Here is a 20,560-nt window from a genome sequence, read left to right as displayed (position 1 = left end):
GAGTAAGTATGGTGGCACAAAATAAAACGTGCTGATTTTTTAAGCAAATAAAAAAATGAAAACTATATTGTATGAAGAGCACTTAGTTTGCAGCACTTCGGGCCTGAGGTCGAAGTGCACAGATTGAAAAAAGATAAATCACATGTGATTGTCATGCGTATCTCATCAAGTAAAGCCATCACCTGCTTTCAGATGGAGCCGCATTTCCTACACAAAGCCGTAGTTCACTGACAACCGGGGCAATATTGACCATTATCAGGTTTACATTTTATAAGTATGTTTGTACTGATATACACTCACCTAAAGGATTATTAGGAACACCATACTAATACTGTGTGTGACCCCCTTTCGCATTTCAGAATTGCCTTAGTTCTATGTGGCATTGATTCAACAAGGTGCTGAAAGCATTCTTTAGAAATGTTGGCCCATATTGATAGGATAGCATCTTGCAGTTGATGGAGATTTGTGGGATGCACATCCAGGGCACGAAGCTCCCCACTGAGCAAAGCGTCTTAAAAAGACGTCATTTCGACGTCCCATGAGGAGCCAGAATGAAAGTTTTTATGACGTCTTTTTATGACCTGTTCTGAACATCCAAGATTGATGTCAAGGGGAACTCCACGCAAAGTAAAACTATTTAAAATGTGGCCTTTTTTAAACATTATATGTGTATATATGATCTTTATATATGAATAAATGTTAAAAAAATTTGCTTATAGATAATTCCCAAATATACCAGTTCCACCTTAACTGTCTGCGTCTGCAATCTTGCTCTCTCTCTCTCTCTCTCTCTCTCTCTTGCGCTCTCTCTATTTCTCTTTCTCTCTCTCTCTCTCTCTCTCTCTCTTTCTCTCTCTCAAAATTTAATGAACTGGTTTTATCTACATGTCCTTTTTGTGATGCTCTTGATACTGTTTTTCATTGTTTTTGTGAGTGTCCAAGATTAATTCCTCTGTTTGATTTGTTGGACAGAATATTTGCTAAACTTGGCTTTCTGTTCACAAAAGAGATGTTTATTTTTGGTGTGAATTACAAGAAAGAATGGAAAACAAAGTGTACACTGGGTAATTTTCTAGTCGGTCAGGCAAAATTGGCTATTTTAAAATCTCACACTTGTGCAAATGAAGGGGAAAGTACTGATTTGCTTGGAATATTTAAAACTTTAGTGGAGTATAGAGTGTTTGTTGAACATACATATTCTAAGCTAATAAATAATATGTATTGTTTTGAAGTGAGATGGATTGTAGAAGATGCTCTTGTGGTTAGGGATGAGTCTGGAGGGTTAGTTTTTAAATGGTGGATTTATTATTGTATGTTAATTATCAATTGTGGAGTTATTTTTTGCATTAATTGTTAATTAAAAGGCTTTTAAAAGTAAAAAAAGGTATTTCTCTCTCTCTATCGTTCAATAATTGAAGTGAAGTGACGTGAACTTCACTCTCCCTTCCACGCTTGCTCTCGCTGGATAATTGTTACATGTACATTCTCTAAAACAATGTCATCATCATTACAAAAAGTTTTTTAACAAAGCATTGTTTTGAAGTAGGACCATACTGACTAAACAAACCAAATTCACTCTATTTTTTGTCATTTCTACCTGCTCGTTTTTTGAGAATTTACAAGATTCTGATATTTTGTTGAACATGTTTTGTCACCATCGTGGTGATCATTGTGTCCTTTGGTTGGGTGGTGTGACTCCTTGTTCTTATATTGTAGTGTGTGTGCTTGATGATGGTGATTTTTGAAACACATTATTATTGCACCAAGTGTTTGTTACCAATGCAACTTACTTGTGGCTTCACATTAATTACATTGATGGTCAGAAGTGATGATATATTATGACGTTACTGAACTAACAACACAGATAAGGCATCATAAATTTAGTTTAGAAGTAAACCTCTATCTCAGTTTTGTTTGGAGCTGCAATAAACATACTTTGGTGCATACTGCTGCCTACTGTAACTGAAAATGAAACCTCGTGGCTGTAATAAAAAATCTAAAGTCTAGACTTTTTGACACAGATGCAGACATCAAGAATCAGCTCATGAATCACAACGATGGTGAGTTTTCTAAATGTTGCAATGCATTGCACCAGCGTATTATAAAACTCATGAGTCCAGAGAGTGTCACCACTGTTGTGATTCATGGGCTGATCCCCGATGTCTGCATATGTGACAGTGAAATCTGGACTTTTAATTGTATATAAGCGCTTCCCAGTGGTGGTATGAACCTAAATAATAAGTTGGATGTGACACCTCAGATCAACTGAGAAATTGAGACAATACTACATGGTTTACAAAATGAATTTACAGACTTTACATATGTGGTATTACTCTTGGTAAACTTTGAATGAAGTTGTGAGATCCACATGTGAGTTTTGTTTATAACAAATTTTCTTTGCAGCAAATAACATGCTTTAGCAAACATTCTTACAAAGACCAAAACTACTATGAAAAGTCAAAGAGTCAAACTACCCAACTAAAGGAATCACCGATCGTCACTATGGCGACAAAACATTTTCAATAAAACGTCAGCATATACATCTCTGTTAACTAAAAGAGAGAGAGAGAGAGAGAGACAGCATTTAAGGTGGAACTTGATCTATGAGCAGTGCTATGTTTTTGAAAACTCATTCATATATAAAGATTAAATTATTTTATCAGCTTAACAAAATTTTTCTACAAAAATAAACGTGATGTTTATGTTTTTTGACTCAGAACTCATAGACCACATTTGTATAAAATGTTTTTGTATTGATTTCCCGAACCCCTTTTGGACGTCTACCAGACGTCCAAGAGGGGTCATAGTCAGACGTCCAGATACTGTACCAGATCTGCACGTTGTATAGACATACAGATAAGGGCCTGGACCAACCGACCTAATATAGACATGATCTGCACGTCGGGGAGACGTCTTATGTTTGGTGGGTCCCGTTCTACCACATCCCAAAGATGCTCTTTTGGGTTGAGATCTGGTGACTGTGGGGGCCATTTTAGTACAGTGAACTCATTGTCATGTTCAAGAAACCAATTTGAAATGATTTGAGCTTTGTGACATGGTGCATTATCCTGCTGGAAGTAGCCATCCGAGGATGAGTACATGGTGGTCATAAAGGGATGGACATGGACCAGCCTGCACAGTGGTAACAAGGCATGATGGATCCATGTTTTCATTCTGTTTACACCAAATTCTGACTCTACCATCTGAATGTCTCAACAGAAATCAAGTAACTTAGCAGATTGTGAAATACTCAGACCGGACCGTCTGGCACCAACAACCATGCCACACTCACAATTGCTTAAATCACCTTTCTTTCCCATTCTGACATTCAGTTTGGAGTTCAGGAGATTGTCTTGACCAAGACCACGCCCCTAAATGCATTGAAGCAACAGCCATGTGATTGGTTGATTAGATAATTGCATTAATGAGAAATTGAACACGTGTTCCTAATAATCCTTTAGGTGAGTGTATAATCCAGCACAAGGCTTTATTAATTTAAACATTTTAATTATCATTGTTAATATTGACAGGGACAAACTGATTGAGTAAACATACAGTTTGAACAGCTACATACCAGTTAGTCCAGGGGTGGGCAACTCCTGGTCCTGAGGGCCAGTGTCCCTGCAGGGGTTAGCTCCAACCCTAATCAAACACAGCTGAAAAATCTAATTGAAGTCTTCAGGACTGTTTGGAAATGACATTCAGGTCTGTTCGATTAAGGTTGAAGCTAAACTCTGCAGGACTGTGGCCCTCGATGCCCACCCCTGAGTTAGTCTGTGGTCAAGCTACTCTTTTAAAAACACAGTTAGCTTAACTACAACTTGGTAATGGATGGCACATTAGCTCAGTGGGTATCACTGTTGCCTCACAGCAAGAAGGTCCCCTGTTCGACCGCCGGCTAGGCCAGGTGTCCAAATCTTTGTGGACCAAAACAAGTTAAAAAACAGCTGAGTTTTGCTCCTAATTCCTGCACAAAGACATATTTGTGTTCCATTCTCTGTGTAGTTACACTAAATACACTATACAAGCTAAATCTAAAGTTAGAATTAAAACTGCAAGCAGTGATGGAAGGGCCCTCGCACACCTGACACCGCCACGCCGTGGCATAAGAATTAAAGGGAACAGTAGTAAATAGGCATTTAAGCATGTAAACATAGATGAACCATTTAAAAGTGTAGTATAATGTGCCACATTTCCTGTTGCTAATTACAAATGACAGCGAGGTAGCATCGTGTAAGATAGCATGAGAGAGAGAGAGAGAGAGAGAGAGAGAGAGTGAGCGAGTGTGTGTGAGTATGAGTGACTACATGTAAATATTGGCACGTAGATGTGTCAGGACTCTTATCAATCATGTGAAGTTTGGGACAAATCCGACATTGCATTATCATTGTAAACATGTTACTTCCTGTTACCAGCTGGTGGCGCTATGACCATAACTGACTATTGGCATCATAAGTGACTATCAGTGATGGGAGTAACGCGTTACAAAGTAACTGTAACTGTAACTCCACTACTTTTAGCAGTAACGAGCATGTAACGAAGTATTTTTTTTTAATCAAGTAACGCAATTACAATTACTGAAATTTAAATGAGTTCGTTACTCGCGTTGCTCTATTTTGTAAAAAATAGAGAAGACATATCTGACGTCGCAGGACCGTAGTTGGCGGCGCACTGATTAATTACACTTTATCATAGCTGACAGTGCATATAGAATGAACATTAAAAAATCTAAACGGGACAACATACCTTTGTTTAAAAAAAGTCATAATCCATCCGTTCTCATGTTTGTAAATTATCTTCACCAAGCAATCGCAGTATGACATCAACTTGCATTTGTAGTCCACAAAGGTAATAAATCTAAGAAATGTTCATATATTCTTAGATGTTTACATCGGCTTCATGGCAGAGAACGATCCACGATTGTTGTTTCCACAAAAATATTCACACTGCACTGTACACCCGTGTTAAAACTCCATAGTATGTGTGAGCTCGCTTTTAGTTTTAGTTTCAGTCTCTCTGTATCCGAACAAACAATCCACTCGCTCTGTGTCTGTCTGACAAAACAATCCACTCGCTCTGTGTCCGTCCGACAAAACAATCCACGTAGCCTACTCCGTTTTCTGATTAAATATCTTCCTTTAATCCTGTGTATCATTTAAATCCAACAGAAAACAAACAATATATGACCAAAGAGCGCAGTCCCTGTGTTCCAATGCAAGGGCTGCACCCTACTAAGCATGCGATAACAGGTGAACACTCTGCCTTTCAAGGCGCTCAGAAGTTTGCGACGAGAACTGAAATGAGACGGTCTAACCTTCGGAAGACCCATAGTTTGCCTCATCTGCTGCACGCGCAATCGCGCCTGTCAGCAGGACACAGCGGAGACGTTTCTAACTTATTAAAATAAATATGAAATCAGAAAAATTATAATTTATTTTAGAAAATATGACATGTTGACACAATTGTCTCCAAGTTTTTAAAGAGACACTACACAATTTTAACACATTATATATTTTTGTAAACATGCAGAATATTTGTCTAAATGGTCTAAATGATATACATAAATAAACTAAGTTTACATATTAATATAATTTCTAACAAAAATATTCAAAGGTTGAATCTAAAGCAAAATAGGCTCCTACAGTATGTGATATATTAGAGTCTTACGTGTAAAATAGCCCATCCATATCATTTTATTGTTTGACTGTTCAGTACTGTTCATATTTACATTTAAAAAGCAGACATAAAAGTAACTTAAAAGTTACTTTTCTAAGTAACTAATTACTTTTGATATACAGTAACTGGTACAGTAATTCAGTTACTTTTTAAAGAAGTAACTAGTAACTGTAACTAATTACTAATTTTCAGTAACTTGGCCAACACTGGTGACTATTGATATGTAGATGTGTTCAGTCCAGGACTCTTATTAATCATGTGAAGTTTGGGACAGATCAGACATTGCATAATCAGTGTAAACATGTCACTTCCTGTTGCCAGCTGGTGGCGCTATAACCATAAGTGACTATTGACATGTAGATGTGTTCACTCCAGGACTCTTATTAATCATGTGAAGTTTGGGACAGATCAGACATTGGATAATCATTGTAAACATGTCACTTCCTGTTGCCAGCTGGTGGCGCTATAACCATAAGTGACTAATGACATGTAGATGTGTTCACTCCAGGACTCTTATTAATCATGTGAAGTTTGGGACAGATCAGACATTGGATAATCATTGTAAACATGTCACTTCCTGTTGCCAGCTGGTGGCGCTATAACCATAAGTGACTATTGACATGTAGATGTGTTCAGTCCAGGACTCTTATTAATCATGTGAAGTTTGGGACAGATCAGACATTGGATAATCATTGTAAACATGTCACTTCCTGTTGCCAGCTGGTGGCGCTATAACCATAAGTGACTATTGACATGTAGATGTGTTCAGTCCAGGACTCTTATTAATCATGTGAATTTTGGGACAGATCAGACATTGGATAATCATTGTAAACATGTCACTTCCTGTTGCCAGCTGGTGGCGCTATAACCATAAGTGACTATTGACATGTAGATGTGTTCAGGTCATGACTCTTAGCAATCATGTGAAGTTTGGGACAGATCGGACACTGTATGCCTGAGTTCCAGCAACCTGTTTCATAGCGAAACATCAAACTTTGGCTGGCCGAAATAGACACAAATTTTAATATAGAATCAAATCCTTCGCAATTTAGCATCACAAAGGCCTTAAGATGACACTCGCCAAATATGATGATGATCCGACGAAAACTGTAGGAGGAGTTAGTTAAAGTATGACTGCTGGAAATGAGAAAAACTGAGCCAAAATCTGAGAAATAATTCAAAATAGCTGACTTCCTGTCTGATGTAGGGCGTTGCTCCAAGAGACTTTTTTGTAGGGCTTGTAATAATACATGAGCATACCGAAATTCGTACATGTAAGTTAAACACAGTCCAAGGGCTGCTTCATTCAATATTTGAAAGTGGCGCTAAAACATGTTCCTTCAGGTTGCCAGCTGGTGGCGCTATGGCTATAAATGAAAATTGTTATGTAGATGTGTTCAGGTCAGGACTCTTAGCAATCATGTGAAATTTGGGACAGATCGGACACTGTATGCATGAGTTCCAGCAACTTCCTGTTTCATTGGAAAACATCAAACTTTGTCGGGCCAGAACTGACACAAATTTTTAAGTAGAGTCAAATCCTTCGCAATTTAGCATCACAAAGGCCTTAAGATGACACTCACCAAATATGAAGATGATCCGACGAAAACTGTAGGAGGAGTTAGTTAAAGTATGACGCCTGGAAATGACAAAAACTGCGCCCAAATCACAAAAATAACTCAGAATAACTGACTTCCTGTTTGGTTTACGGCTTCGCTCCAAGAGACTTTTTTGTAGGTCTTGTCATGCTACAGACGCGTACCGAATTTCGTAATTGTACGTCAAACACAGTCCGAGGGCTGCTTCGTTGAAAATTTGTAGGTGGCGCTATAGAGCCATTTTCTCACGCCTAATTCTAAAGCATACACCACATGTAAATTTTCATCACTCTTGACATCTGTGCAAAATTTCATGAGTTTTCGAGTATGTTTAGGCCCTCTAAAGTCCCGCTGATGTCGGAGAAAAAGAAAAAAAATAATAAATATAGCTGCAAGCAGCGATGGCGGGCCCTCGCACGTTATTTTACCGCTATACGATGCCTCCGAGAAAACGATGCACGGTGAGCAAGTGCATCAAGTGGGTAAATATCAGTGGGCTATTTCATGTTGTTATTGACCCATTTGGGGACTGTAGGTAAAAGAAATCCCACATTTTAGACAAACGGGGGCGCTGGTGAGCCACTTAAGAGACACGCCTATGTCTGACCTTTTTGTGCACACTTAACAGTCGACAACTCTGATGTGTGTGCCAAGTTTTAGGTTAATCTAAGCACGCCAAGAGCCTTAAACATGCCTGAAATTGAAGTAAAATTTTACGCGTTGCCATGGGAACAGCGTTGGAGATATCAAAAATCCCTTCGCAATTTATCATCTACTATGCCTCGGCATCATGTTGACCACTTTTGGTGTCAATCGCATGAAAATCCTAGAAGGAGTATTTAAAAGAACATTGGATGGAACTGTCAAAAAAATCCACCTTTGTGACTGACACACTTACTGGCGCCTGGTGGTGGCGCTATACCCGAGACTCACAATAGGCACATCGATGCGTTCGGAATCTTCAGACGAACAAACGTCCTGCGTATCATTACAATAAGACATTTTTTGCCTTTGATATTAGACACTTCCTGTTTCTCTGATTTCGCCATGACTTTGTCGCTTCGCCATGGCAGAACCATTCGAGATATCAAAAATCCCTTCGCAATTTAGCAAGTACAATGTCTCGACATCATGTTCACCGCGTTTGGTGTCAATCGCGTAAATCCCCTAGGAGGAGTATTTAAAAGTTAATCGCATGCGTTTTTGAAACAATCAAAAATGGCCGACTTCCTGTTGGGCGGAGCTAATAGGTTTAAGGGCGAAAGTTGTTCGGGTCGATGAGTTCTATATGTGTACCAACTCTCGTACATGTGCGTACATTTTTGCCCGATCTGTGCCCCAATGTTTGTTTTTGAATTACAGGGGGCGCTACAGAGCTCCCTTGCCACGCCCGTGGTCCGGCCTTTGCCCGGACCTGATGGCCGACGACTCTGATGTCTGTGCAAAATTTCAAGAGTTTTTGAGTATGTTAAGGCTCCCAAATTGCCCCGAAACGTAAAAAAAAAATAAAAAAAAAAAAAATGAAAATAATAAATATAGCTGCAAGCAGCGATGGCGGGCCCTCGCACGTTATTTTACCGCTATACGATGCCTCCGAGAAAACGATGCACGGTGAGCAAGTGCATCAAGTGGGTAAATATCAGTGGGCTATTTCATGTTGTTATTGACCCATTTGGGGACTGTAGGTAAAAGAAACCCCACATTTTAGACAAACGGGGGCGCTGGTGAGCCTCTTAAGAGACACGCCTATGTCTGACCTTTTTGTGCACACTTAACAGTCGACAACTCTGATGTGTGTGCCAAGTTTTAGGTTAATCTAAGCACGCCAAGAGCCTTAAACATGCCTAAAATTAAAGTAAAATTTGACGCGTTGCCATGGGGACAGCGTTGGAGATATCAAAAATCCCTTCGCAATTTATCATCTACTATGCCTCGGCATCATGTTGACCACTTTTGGTGTCAATCGCATGAAAATCCTAGAAGGAGTATTTAAAAGAACATTGGATGGAACTGTCAAAAAAATCCACCTTTGTGACTGACACACTTCCTGGCACCTGGTGGTGGCGCTATACCCGAGACTCACAATAGGCACATCGATGCGTTCGGAATCTTCAGACGAACAAACGTCCTGCGTATCATTACAATAAGACATTTTTTGCCTTAGATATTAGACACTTCCTGTTTCTCTGATTTCGCCATGATTTGTCGCTTCGCCATGGCAGAACCGTTCGAGATATCAAAAATCCCTTCGCAATTTAGCAAGTACAATGTCTCGACATCATGTTCACCGCGTTTGGTGTCAATCGCATAAATCCCCTAGGAGGAGTATTCAAAAGTTCATCACATGCGTTTTTGAAACAATCAAAAATGGCCGACTTCCTGTTGGGCGGAGCTAATAGGTTTAAGGGCAAAAGTTGTTCGGGTCGATGAGTTCTATATGTGTACCAACTCTCGTACATGTGCGTACATTTTTGCCCGATCTGTGCCCCAATGTTTGTTTTTGAATTACAGGGGGCGCTACAGAGCTCCCTTGCCACGCCCGTGGTCCGGCCTTTGCCCGGACCTGATGGCCGACGACTCTGATGTCTGTGCAAAATTTCAAGAGTTTTTGAGTATGTTAAGGCCCCCAAATTGCCCCGAAACGTAAAAAAAAAATAAAAAAAAAAAAAAAAATAATAATAATAAAAATAATAATCCGAGCAAAAACAATAGGGCTTCGCACCTTTCGGTGCAGGCCATTCTGGCCTGCTCCTCGGTGCTCGGGCCCTAATAAAAATAATAATCCGAGCAAAAACAATAGGGCTTCGCACCTTTCGGTGCAGGCCATTCTGGCCTGCTCCTCGGTGCTCGGGCCCTAAATATAGCTGCAAGCAGCAATGGCGGGCCCTCGCACGTTTTTTTACCGCTACACGGTGCGTCCGAGAAAACGATGCACGGTGGGCAAGGGCATCAAGTGGGTAAAATATCAGTGGGCTATTTAATGTTGTTTCTGAGCCATTTGGGGACTGTAGGTAAAAGAAACCCCACATTTTAGACAAACAGGTGCACTAGTGAGCCACTTAAGAGACACGCCTATGTGTGACCTTTTTGTCAACACTTAACAGCCGAAAACTCTGATGTGTGCAGAGATGTATAGTAACGAAGTAGAACTACTTCACTACTGTACTTAAGTACTAAAAGGCAGTATCTGTACTCTACTGAAGTATTATTTTTTTCTCCTACTTCCACTTTTACTTCAGTACATATTTTCGATGAGTTTTATACTTTTACTCCAATACAATTTTTATGTGCTGCATAGTTACTCGTTACACTCAAATGTTACGAATCATTCCAAACCTACATTATCACTGCCGGAGCGGTGATACACATTAAAAACACACACAGATTGTGGTCTAAACCAATAGGAGATAGTGAAGAGCGGACCCCTCCCTCCCTCTCACTCACAAATATGAGCCGCGTTTGTGGACAAATGTGAAGCGAAGAGAGAACCAAAGTGCACGAGAGAGACCGTTAGAGAGAGAGAATTCGCGAGAAAGGGTGAGTGTGCGCGAAAGAAGGAAACCTAAATACATTGAAACATCTTGTACCTTTACCTATTACCATTACATCGACTAATATTTTATTAATTCTGAATTCTCTATTGCCATATTAGTTAAATTAATCTGAACATTCCTGTCCTTGTACTCCTGCTACAGCCAAAGCAATTGTGAGTGTCCTTTAGCTTAAACATTTGAAATAATATAAACAATATTATATTCAAACTTTTGACTGTTTTCTTTAATAACTACATTACACAATAATTGTACTTGTACTTTCAGTACTTGAGTAGTATATTTTAAAATAAACTACTTGCAATACTTAAGTACAAAACATGTTTAATACTTCAGTACTTCCACTTAAGTGGTGTGCTCACTTTTTTAATAGAGCACTTGTACTTTTACTCAAGTCTGGGTTTCTAGTACTTTATACATCTCTGGATGTGTGTGCCAAATTTAAAGTTCAACTAAGCACGCCAAGAGCCTTAAACATGCCTGAAATTAAAGTAAAGTTTGACGCGTTGCCATGAGAACAGCGTTCGAGATGTCTAAAATTCCTTCGCAATTTATCATCTACAATGTCTCGGCATCATGTTGACCACTTCTGGTGTCAATCGCATGAATCCCATACGAGGAGTGTTTAAAGGTTCACAGCATGTAACTGTCAGCCTTAAATATGTGTAAAAATGAAAGTAAAGTTTGATGCATTGCCATGGAAAAAGCGTTTGAGATATCAAAAATCCCTTCGCAATTTATCATCTACAATGTCTCGGCATCATGTTGACCACTTCTTGTGTCAATCGCATGAAAATCCTAGAAGGAGTATTTAAAAGGTAAATGTATAAAACTGAAAGGCTTAAATATGCCTTTAAAATGAAAGTAAAGTTTGACAGGTTGCCATGGGAACAGCGTTTGAGATATCAAAAATCCCTTCGCAATTTATCATCTACAGTGTCTCGGCATCATGTTGACCACTTCTCGTGTCAATCGCATGAAAATCCTAGAAGGAGTATTTAAAAGTTAACTGTATAAAACTGAAAGGCTTAAATATGCCTTTAAAATGAAAGTAAAGTTTGACGCGTTGCCATGGGAATACCGTTTGAGATATCAAAAATCCCTTCGCAATTTATCATCTACAATGTCTCGGCATAATGGTGACCACTTTTGGTGTCAATCGTATGAAAATCCTAGAAGGAGTATTTAAAAGAACATTGCATGGAACTTTCAAAAAAATCCAGCTTTGTGACTGACACACTTCCTGGCGCCTGCTGGTGGCGCTATACCCGGGAGTCACAATAGGCACATCGATGCGATCGGAATCTTCAGATGAATAAACACCCCGCATGTCATTACAATAAGACATTTTTTGCCTTAGATATTAGACACTTCCTGTTTCTCTGATTTCGCCACAACTTTGTCGGCTCGCCATGGCAGAACCGTTCGAGATATCAAAAATCCCTTCGCAATTTAGCAAGTTCAATGTCTCGACATCATGTTCACCACTTTTGGTGTCAATCGCATGATTCCTCTAGGAGGAGTATTCAAAAGTTCAACGCATGCATTTTTTAAACAATCCAAAATAGCTGACTTCCTGTTGGGCGGAGCTTAAATGTTAGAGGGCGAAAGTTGTTCGGGTCGATGAGATCTATATGCGTACCAACTCTCGTACATGTGCGTACATGTTTGCATGATCTGTGCATCAATGTTTGTTTTTGCATTACAGGGGGCGCTACAGAGCCCCCGTGCCACGCCCGTGTTCCAGGCTTTGCCCGTTCGCAATGACGGACGACTTTGAAGTCTGTGCCAAATTTCAAGAGTTTTCGAGTATGTTAAGGCACCCAAAATGCCCAAAAGTGTTAAAAAAAATAAAAAAAAAAAAAAAAAAAAATAAATATAGCTGCAAGCAGCAATGGCGGGCCCTCGCACGTTTTTTACCGCAACACGGTGCGTTCAAGAAAACGATGCACGGTGGGCAAGGGCATCAAGTGGGTAAAATATCAGTGGGCTATTTAATATTGTTTCTGAGCCATTTGGGGACTGTAGGTAAAAGAAACTCCACATTTTAGACAAACAGGGGCACTAGTGAGCCACTTAAAAGACACACCTATGTCTGACCTTTTTGTCAACACTTAAAAGCCGAAAACTCTGATGTGTGTGCCAAATTTAAAGTTCAACTAAGCACGCCAAGAGCCTTAAACATGCCTGAAATTAAAGTAAAGTTTTACACGTTGCCATGGGAACAGCTTTTGAGATGTCAAAAATCCCTTCGCAATTTATCATCTACAATACCTCGGCATTATGTTGACCACTTCTGGTGTCAATCGCATGATTATTCTAGAAGGAGTATTTAAAGGTTCACAGCATGTAACTGTCAGCCTTAAATATGTGTAAAAATGAAAGTAAAGTTTGATGCATTGCCATGGGAACAGGGTTCGAGATATCAAAATCCCTTCGCAATTGATCATCTACAATGTCTCGGCATCATGTTGACCACTTCTTGTGTCAATCGCATGAAAATCCTAGAAGGAGTATTTAAAAGTTAACTGTATGCAACTGAAAGGCTTAAATATGCCTTTAAAATGAAAGTAAAGTTTGACGCGTTGCCATGGGAATAGCGTTTGAGATATCAAAAATCCCTTCGCAGTTTATCCTCTACAATGTCTCGGCATCATGGTGACCACTTTTGGTGTCAATCGCATGAAAATCCTAGAAGGAGTATTTAAAAGAACATTGCATGGAACTTTCAAAAAAATCCAGCTTTGTGACTGACAAACTTCATGGCGCCTGCTGGTGGCGCTATACCCGGGAGTCACAATAGGCACATCGATGCGATCGGAATCTTCAGACGAACAAACAGCCCGCGTGTCATTACAATAAGACATTTTTTGCCTTAGATATTAGACACTTCCTGTTTCTCTGATTTCGCCACAACTTTGTTGCCATGCCATGGCAGAACCGTTCGAGATATCAAAAATCCCTTCGCAATTTAGCAAGTCCAATGTCTCGACATCATGATCACCACGTTTGGTGACATTCACATGAATCCTCTAGGAGGAGTATTTAAAAGTTCACCGCATGCATTTTTTAAACAATCCAAAATAGCCGACTTCCTGTTGGGCAGAGCTTAAATGTTAGAGGGCGAAAGTTGTTCGGGTCGATGAGATCTATAAGCGTACCAATTCTCGTATATGTGCGTAAATTTTTGCCCGATCTGTGCATCAATGTTTTTTGTTGCATTACAGGGGGCGCTACAGAGCCCCCGTGCCACGCCCGTGTTCCAGCCTTTGGATTTCTGATGACGGACGACTCTGACGTCTGTGCCAAATTTCAAGAGTTTCCGAGTATGTTAAGGCACCCAAAGTGCATGCCAAGAGCATAAATATGCCTGAAAATGAAAGTAAAGTTTGACGTGTTGCCATGGAAACAGCGTTCGAGATATCAAAAATCCCTTCGCAATTTATCATCTACAATGTCTCAGCATCATGTTGACCACTTTTGGTGTCAATCGCATGAAAATCCTAGGAGGAGTATTTAAAAGTTCACCACATGCAACTGTCAAAAATCCACCTTTTGTGACTGCCACACTTCCTGGTGCCTGTTGGTGGCGCTATACCCGAGACTCACAATAGGCACATCGATGCGATCGGAATCCTTGGCCGATCATACACAATGCGTTTCATCCCTATAAGACATTTTTTGCTTAAGATATTAGACACTTCCTGTTTCTCTGAATTCGCCATAAATTTGTCACCTCGCCATGGCAACACCGTTCGAGATATCAAAAATCCCTTCGCAATTTAGCAAGTCCAATGTCTCAGCATCATGTTCACCATGTTTGGTGTCAATTGTATGAATTCCCTAGGAGAAGTATTTAAAAGTTCATGACTGACACACTTCCTGGCCCCTGGTGGTGGCGCTATACCTGAGACTTACAATAGGCACATCGATGCGACTGGAATCTTCAGACTAACAAATGCCCCGCTTGGCATCACAATAAGACATTTTTTTGCCTTAGATATTAGACACTTCCTGTTTTTCTGAATTCGCCATGAATTCGGCGCCTCGCCATGGCAGAACCGTTCGAGATATCAAAAATCCCTTCGCAATTTAGCAAGTCCAATGTCTCGACATCATGATCACCACGTTTGGTGTCATTTGCATAAATCCCCTAGGAGGAGTATTTAAAAGTTCACCACATGCGTTTTTGAAACAATTCAAAATGGCCAACTTCCTGTTGGGCGGAGCTAATAGGTTTGAGTACGAAAGTTGTTCGGGTCGATGAGATCTATATGCGTACCAACTTTCGTACACGTGGGTACATGTTTGCCCGATCTGTGCACCAATGTTTTTTTTTGCATTACAGGGGGCGCTACAGAGCTCCCTTGCCACGCCCATGTTCCAGCCTTTGCCCGTTCGCAATGACGGACGACTTTGACGTCTGTGCCAAATTTCAAGAGTTTTCAAGTATGTTTAGGCACCCAAAATGCCCAAAAGTGTTAAAAAAAATAAAAATAATAATAATAAAAAATATAGCTGCAAGCAGCGATGGCGGGCCCTCGCACGTTATTTTACCGCTATACGATGCCTCCGAGAAAACGATGCACGGTGAGCAAGTGCATCAAGTGGGTAAATATCAGTGGGCTATTTCATGTTGTTATTGACCCATTTGGGGACTGTAGGTAAAAGAAACCTCACATTTTAGACACAAGGAGGCGGTAGTGAGCTACTTCAGAAACACGCCTTTGTCAGACCTGTTTGTCCACACTTAACAGTCAACAATTCTGATGTGTGTGCCAAGTTTTAGGTTAATCTAAGCACGCCAAGAGCCTTAAACATGCCTGAAATTAAAGTAAAATTTGACGCGTTGCCATGGGAACAGCGTTGGAGATATCAAAAATCCCTTCGCAATTTATCATCTACTATGCCTCGGCATCATGTTGACCACTTTTGGTGTCAATCGCATGAAAATCCTAGAAGGAGTATTTAAAAGAACATTGGATTGAACTGTCAAAAAAATCCACCTTTGTGACTGACACACTTCCTGGCACCTGGTGGTGGCGCTATACCCGAGACTCACAATAGGCACATCGATGCGTTCGGAATCTTCAGACGAACAAACGTCCTGCGTATCATTACAATAAGACATTTTTTGCCTTAGATATTAGACACTTCCTGTTTCTCTGATTTCGCCATGACTTTGTCGCTTCGCCATGGCAGAACCGTTCGAGATATCAAAAATCCCTTCGCAATTTAGCAAGTACAATATCTTGACATCATGTTCACCGCGTTTGGTGTCAATCGCATAAATCCCCTAGGAGGAGTATTTAAAAGTCAGGGCCGGTTTTTGCTATGGGCAATGTGGGCGAACGCCCAGGGCGCAATCTATGTGAGGGCGCACGAGCGCCCTAAAAAAAAAAAAAAAAAAAAAAACTATATCAAAACCGCTCATTTCCATGTCAAGTTAGTGCTGAGAAACACAGTTGTGTGCGTGTCAGAAGAGGCACCGGTGAGGGGGGCGGGGAATCAACTTGCGACTGCAAGTCCCTCGCTCGCCTTAAGGGGGGCGAGCGAGGGATTGACTGATCCCAGGTCAGAGGCCACACAACACAAACTGCTGCGTCTGCTTCCAAGTAAATTGTATTTATCATTCCTAAAATTAACATAGACCCATATACCTACGAACATGTAATTAATTGGGTTATGTGAAAAAAAATTTGTAGAGTCATCTACGTGACTCACGTTACGTGACTCCGGTTGATTGACGGGCAAAACGGACGTTGTTGTTGGCAAAATGTAATGCAAAGTTAATTATGTCGAGTCTTCATCTTCATCATCATGGATCAAATTAAAAGACCAAAGTAGCCATCTCAGTTGCCCGGTTCAGGAAAAGAAGATGAGGAGAAACGGGCAAAAGATAAAGGTATGCCGAATTCTATGAGTGACGACGTGAGTGACAGTAGGAAATAGGCTATTTATATTAGCCTCGCACTCTTGCTAATATGTTGCTATTAGCCACAGAATACGATTGTATTTGGTTTTAGTTTTGCTGAACTAGCAACTATTAGAATTGAGGCATCATGCCATGCAACTAAATTCACTCTATAGGCAACACAGTCTAGTTTGTGCAAATTCACACAGACCTCCTGACTGTCTAATTTTTTATTGCTTTACGCTATATGTGTCAACTTAAATAACTTCTAATATACATTGACATGGCATTTTGTAAGCTACAGTGATATAGCTTTTTAAATAATTTGTAGTGTATGCTATGCTTAGTTTATAGGATGTTAACAAATACTAATAAAATGTGTGTTATGGTCATTTTAATTGGGTAACTTAATTGTTAATTCAGGGGCACTTCTGAAATATTTTAGAGCTAGAGCACCCACTGGCCAAAATGAGGAGTCAGATACTTCCACAGCAGCAACTGTGTGTGTGTGTGTGTGTGTGTGTGTGTGTGTGTGTGTGTGTGTGTGTGTGTGTGTATAAGTGGGTGTTTATACTGTATTGCATGTTTTTCTCTGTTCTTGCTACCTTTTTGTATTTAAGATTATATATAACAAAATAATATATGTTGGTGGCGGGGTTTGGGGGTAATTCTTTTTTTTCTGGGGGCGGCCAAGGGATGGTTCGCCCAGGGCGTAAATCTAGCCAGGACCGCCACTGAAAAGTTCATCACATGCGTTTTTGAAACAATCAAAAATGGCCGACTTCCTGTTGGGCGGAGCTAATAGGTTTAAGGGCGAAAGTTGTTCGGGTCGATGAGTTCTATATGTGTACCAACTCTCGTACATGTGTGTACATTTTTGCCCGATCTGTGCCCCAATGTTTGTTTTTGAATTACAGGGGGCGCTACAGAGCTCCCTTGCCACGCCTGTGGTCCGGCCTTTGCCCGGACCTGATGGCCGACGACTCTGATGTCTGTGCAAAATTTCAAGAGTTTTTGAGTATGTTAAGGCCCCCAAATTGCCCCGAAACGTAAAAAAAAAATAAAAAAAAAAAAAATAATAATAATAATAAAAATAATAATCCGAGCAAAAACAATAGGGCTTCGCACCTTTCGGTGCAGGCCATTCTGGCCTGCTCCTCGGTGCTCGGGCCCTAATAAAAAAAAAAGAGAAAAATTCGAGCAAAAACAATAGGGCTTCGCACCTTTAGGAGAACGCCAATCTGGCCTGCGCCTCGGTGCTCGGGCCCTAATAAATTCGAGCAAAACCAATAGGGCTTCGCACCTTTCGGTGCAGGCCATTCTGGCCTGCTCCTCGGTGCTCGGGCCCTAATAACTCCTTGAAGAACAATAGGGTCCTCACACCCCGGTGTGCTCGGGCCCTAAAAAGCCCATACCTATCGTTTGCCAGTATGTACTGTAAACTGGGCTCTTTGTGTTGTTTGTGCTCCAATATGGGGCGCCAAATACACAGTCTCTGTATTTGTATCCTAAATTTAAATCATATTTCATACAGAATAATTTGCAGGGTGATGTGAACCTAAACCCAAATGTTAGCTATGTTAACATTGATTTTAATACCAATTTATTACGAGCAAACAGCCTGTGTTAACAGAGATTTCTCTTATAGTAGAAATCACCTGATGTTTGCATACAGTAGCTTTATTTATCACTGCACAGTAAACCGAACTCACTCTGTAAATATTCTCTCCGTCTATTACGTCACGGATCTGTGATCACGGTTTATAAATTCATCTCCTCAGTTTATGAAGCGTACTCACAGATTATTAAACTGTTCCCTTAGTTTTATAAATCGTGCGTACGAATTAACAATCATGCTCTCAGATTTGTAAACCGTAGGCCTACCCTCCGTGTTTGCAATCCGTACCCACAAATTCATAAACTGTGCACACGCATATACAATCCGTCCCCACAGTTTTGCAAACTGTACTCATGGATTTGTAGCCCCTCCCTCATTTTAGAAATCGCTTTGTTGCTTTTATTCATGCTTTTCAATCTTCATATTCCTGTTGGATATTTCCAGGAATTAATTAAGCTTTTATTGTGTTAAGCTTGTTGTATGTACTTTCCTAACTGGAAATGTGCTTTACGTTGTATGTAATATTTACTTTATTATTTTAATTGGATGCTACTTTCATTTGTGTATTTAAACGTAATTTAAAAGTCTTTTTTGTGATATAACATTTTCTACATAAAATCATGTAAAGAACATCTGTGAAAATATAACCTTCACTGGTAGTAATAATATGAACTTTGTTAGATCACAGCGGTCAGAATGGCCGCTTCCGTCGCGCCTCCCAGTAAAAAAGAGACAATCGTCAATCAGAATCCTCTGGAGGAGGGACTTTGCATATATGCTCAGAATTGGCAGGTCTTGTTTGTCTTGTTCTAACAAGACCTGAAAGCATTGTGACGTGACATCCTTAAAAGGACTTTGATATTTGTCAGCACATCTGAGAGATGCTCTCCAATTTGAGATCATGTATCCTAAAGAAACACCTAAGAGATTGAGGAGATGTTTTGCAGTGTTAACACACATATGGGAGTCCTCACTCCTCACACACCCCTAAGCCACATCATGCAAAGCATAATCTTTCTAACTAGACGCAATTATAGACCTTAGTTCTAATTTAGGCCATGTGCACAGTTGCCAGGGCAATGATTATTATTCATGTGAATTATATGGAGCAAACCATAAAGCGAAGGGCTGCTCGCTTCCCACCCAGCCATAGACGATAATTAGAGCGTACAGTTAAGCTTACAAAGAAAAAAGAGGAACCCCCTCGTGAGTACTGCAAATAGACCGGCCATGTAATGACAGTCAGTGCTGTGGCCAGTAGACCTGGATACCGCTGGTTTATACAGCCATAATTAGGAGGTGTATTTACCGGGAGGGGCTCTTACCGTGCCAGAGTATACAGTTTTCATCAGTCTACCTACTGCTTTAAATACATTTTTTTTAAAGGCTTTTTAATACTAAAACACACACACATGTGCTATGCACTTACAGGACTGCTGCGACTTGGCTTTGCTGAAGGTCTTGTTGGATTCACACCAGACCGTGACCCCGTCATTCATCAACTTTAGCATGCGCTTTCTCTGCCAGCGTGGGGAACGCACCTTCAACATGGCAGAGCCCTGCAGCATGGTCCTTACGTCTTCATCGTCCTGGACCCCTGCAGAAGTTCATTTAAATGTAAAAGACTTTAACATTGAGAATTAAAGGAATAGTTCAAAGCCTAAACCACAGCTCTGCATTTTTTGAAGTTGCATATGAATAATGACCCCATGACTTTATCTCATGCATCACTGAACAAAACCCACTATGACTGCATCACCAGTTATTTACAATTTAAGGTGTAACCATTACAACAATCTAATTTCTTTTCCTGTCCACCCACAGCATTTGTAAAACTCTTTTATTAAATAATTTCATATTGAGCTGAAGTGTCCACTTACATGGAATAATACTAAAAAATGTTTAAAAACAAAAAACTGAACAGCATATTTAGGTTAACAAAGAGATGACAACACAAGTCATGTGTCAAAATCTGGTACAAATGCTACACAGAAAAAAGCTTGCTTAGATCACTACAGTATACTGTTTTCAGATAAACATGAATACTTTAGAGTTCCTTACTAAACCCCTTTTACTTTATCCGAGGAGAAATCAATAAATGGCTTGAAATGGATCCCAAAGGTCCATTTCCTATATTTACTGCTACAGACAGAGACAACAATTTGAGACATTACATTATAATACTTGATTTAAGATATATATA

The 20,560-nt window shown here is 40.2% G+C and overlaps 1 protein-coding gene across 2 annotated transcripts in view; it reads right to left on the bottom strand.

Moving 5' to 3' along the window:
* Positions 1–20,560, bottom strand: part of plcd3b (phospholipase C, delta 3b) — a 36,450-nt gene that overhangs the window by 14,836 nt on the left and 1,054 nt on the right. For both annotated transcript variants that reach the window (XM_055176480.2, XM_055176482.2), the window contains exon 3: positions 19,787–19,954. In XM_055176480.2, the coding sequence (XP_055032455.1) occupies positions 19,787–19,954 (168 nt within the window). The remainder of the gene's footprint in view (positions 1–19,786; positions 19,955–20,560) is intronic.

This window comes from Misgurnus anguillicaudatus, chromosome 4 (assembly GCF_027580225.2).
Source record: "Misgurnus anguillicaudatus chromosome 4, ASM2758022v2, whole genome shotgun sequence".
NCBI classification, from domain to species: Eukaryota; Metazoa; Chordata; class Actinopteri; order Cypriniformes; family Cobitidae; genus Misgurnus; species Misgurnus anguillicaudatus.
This window is presented reverse-complemented; position numbering and strand designations above follow the sequence as displayed.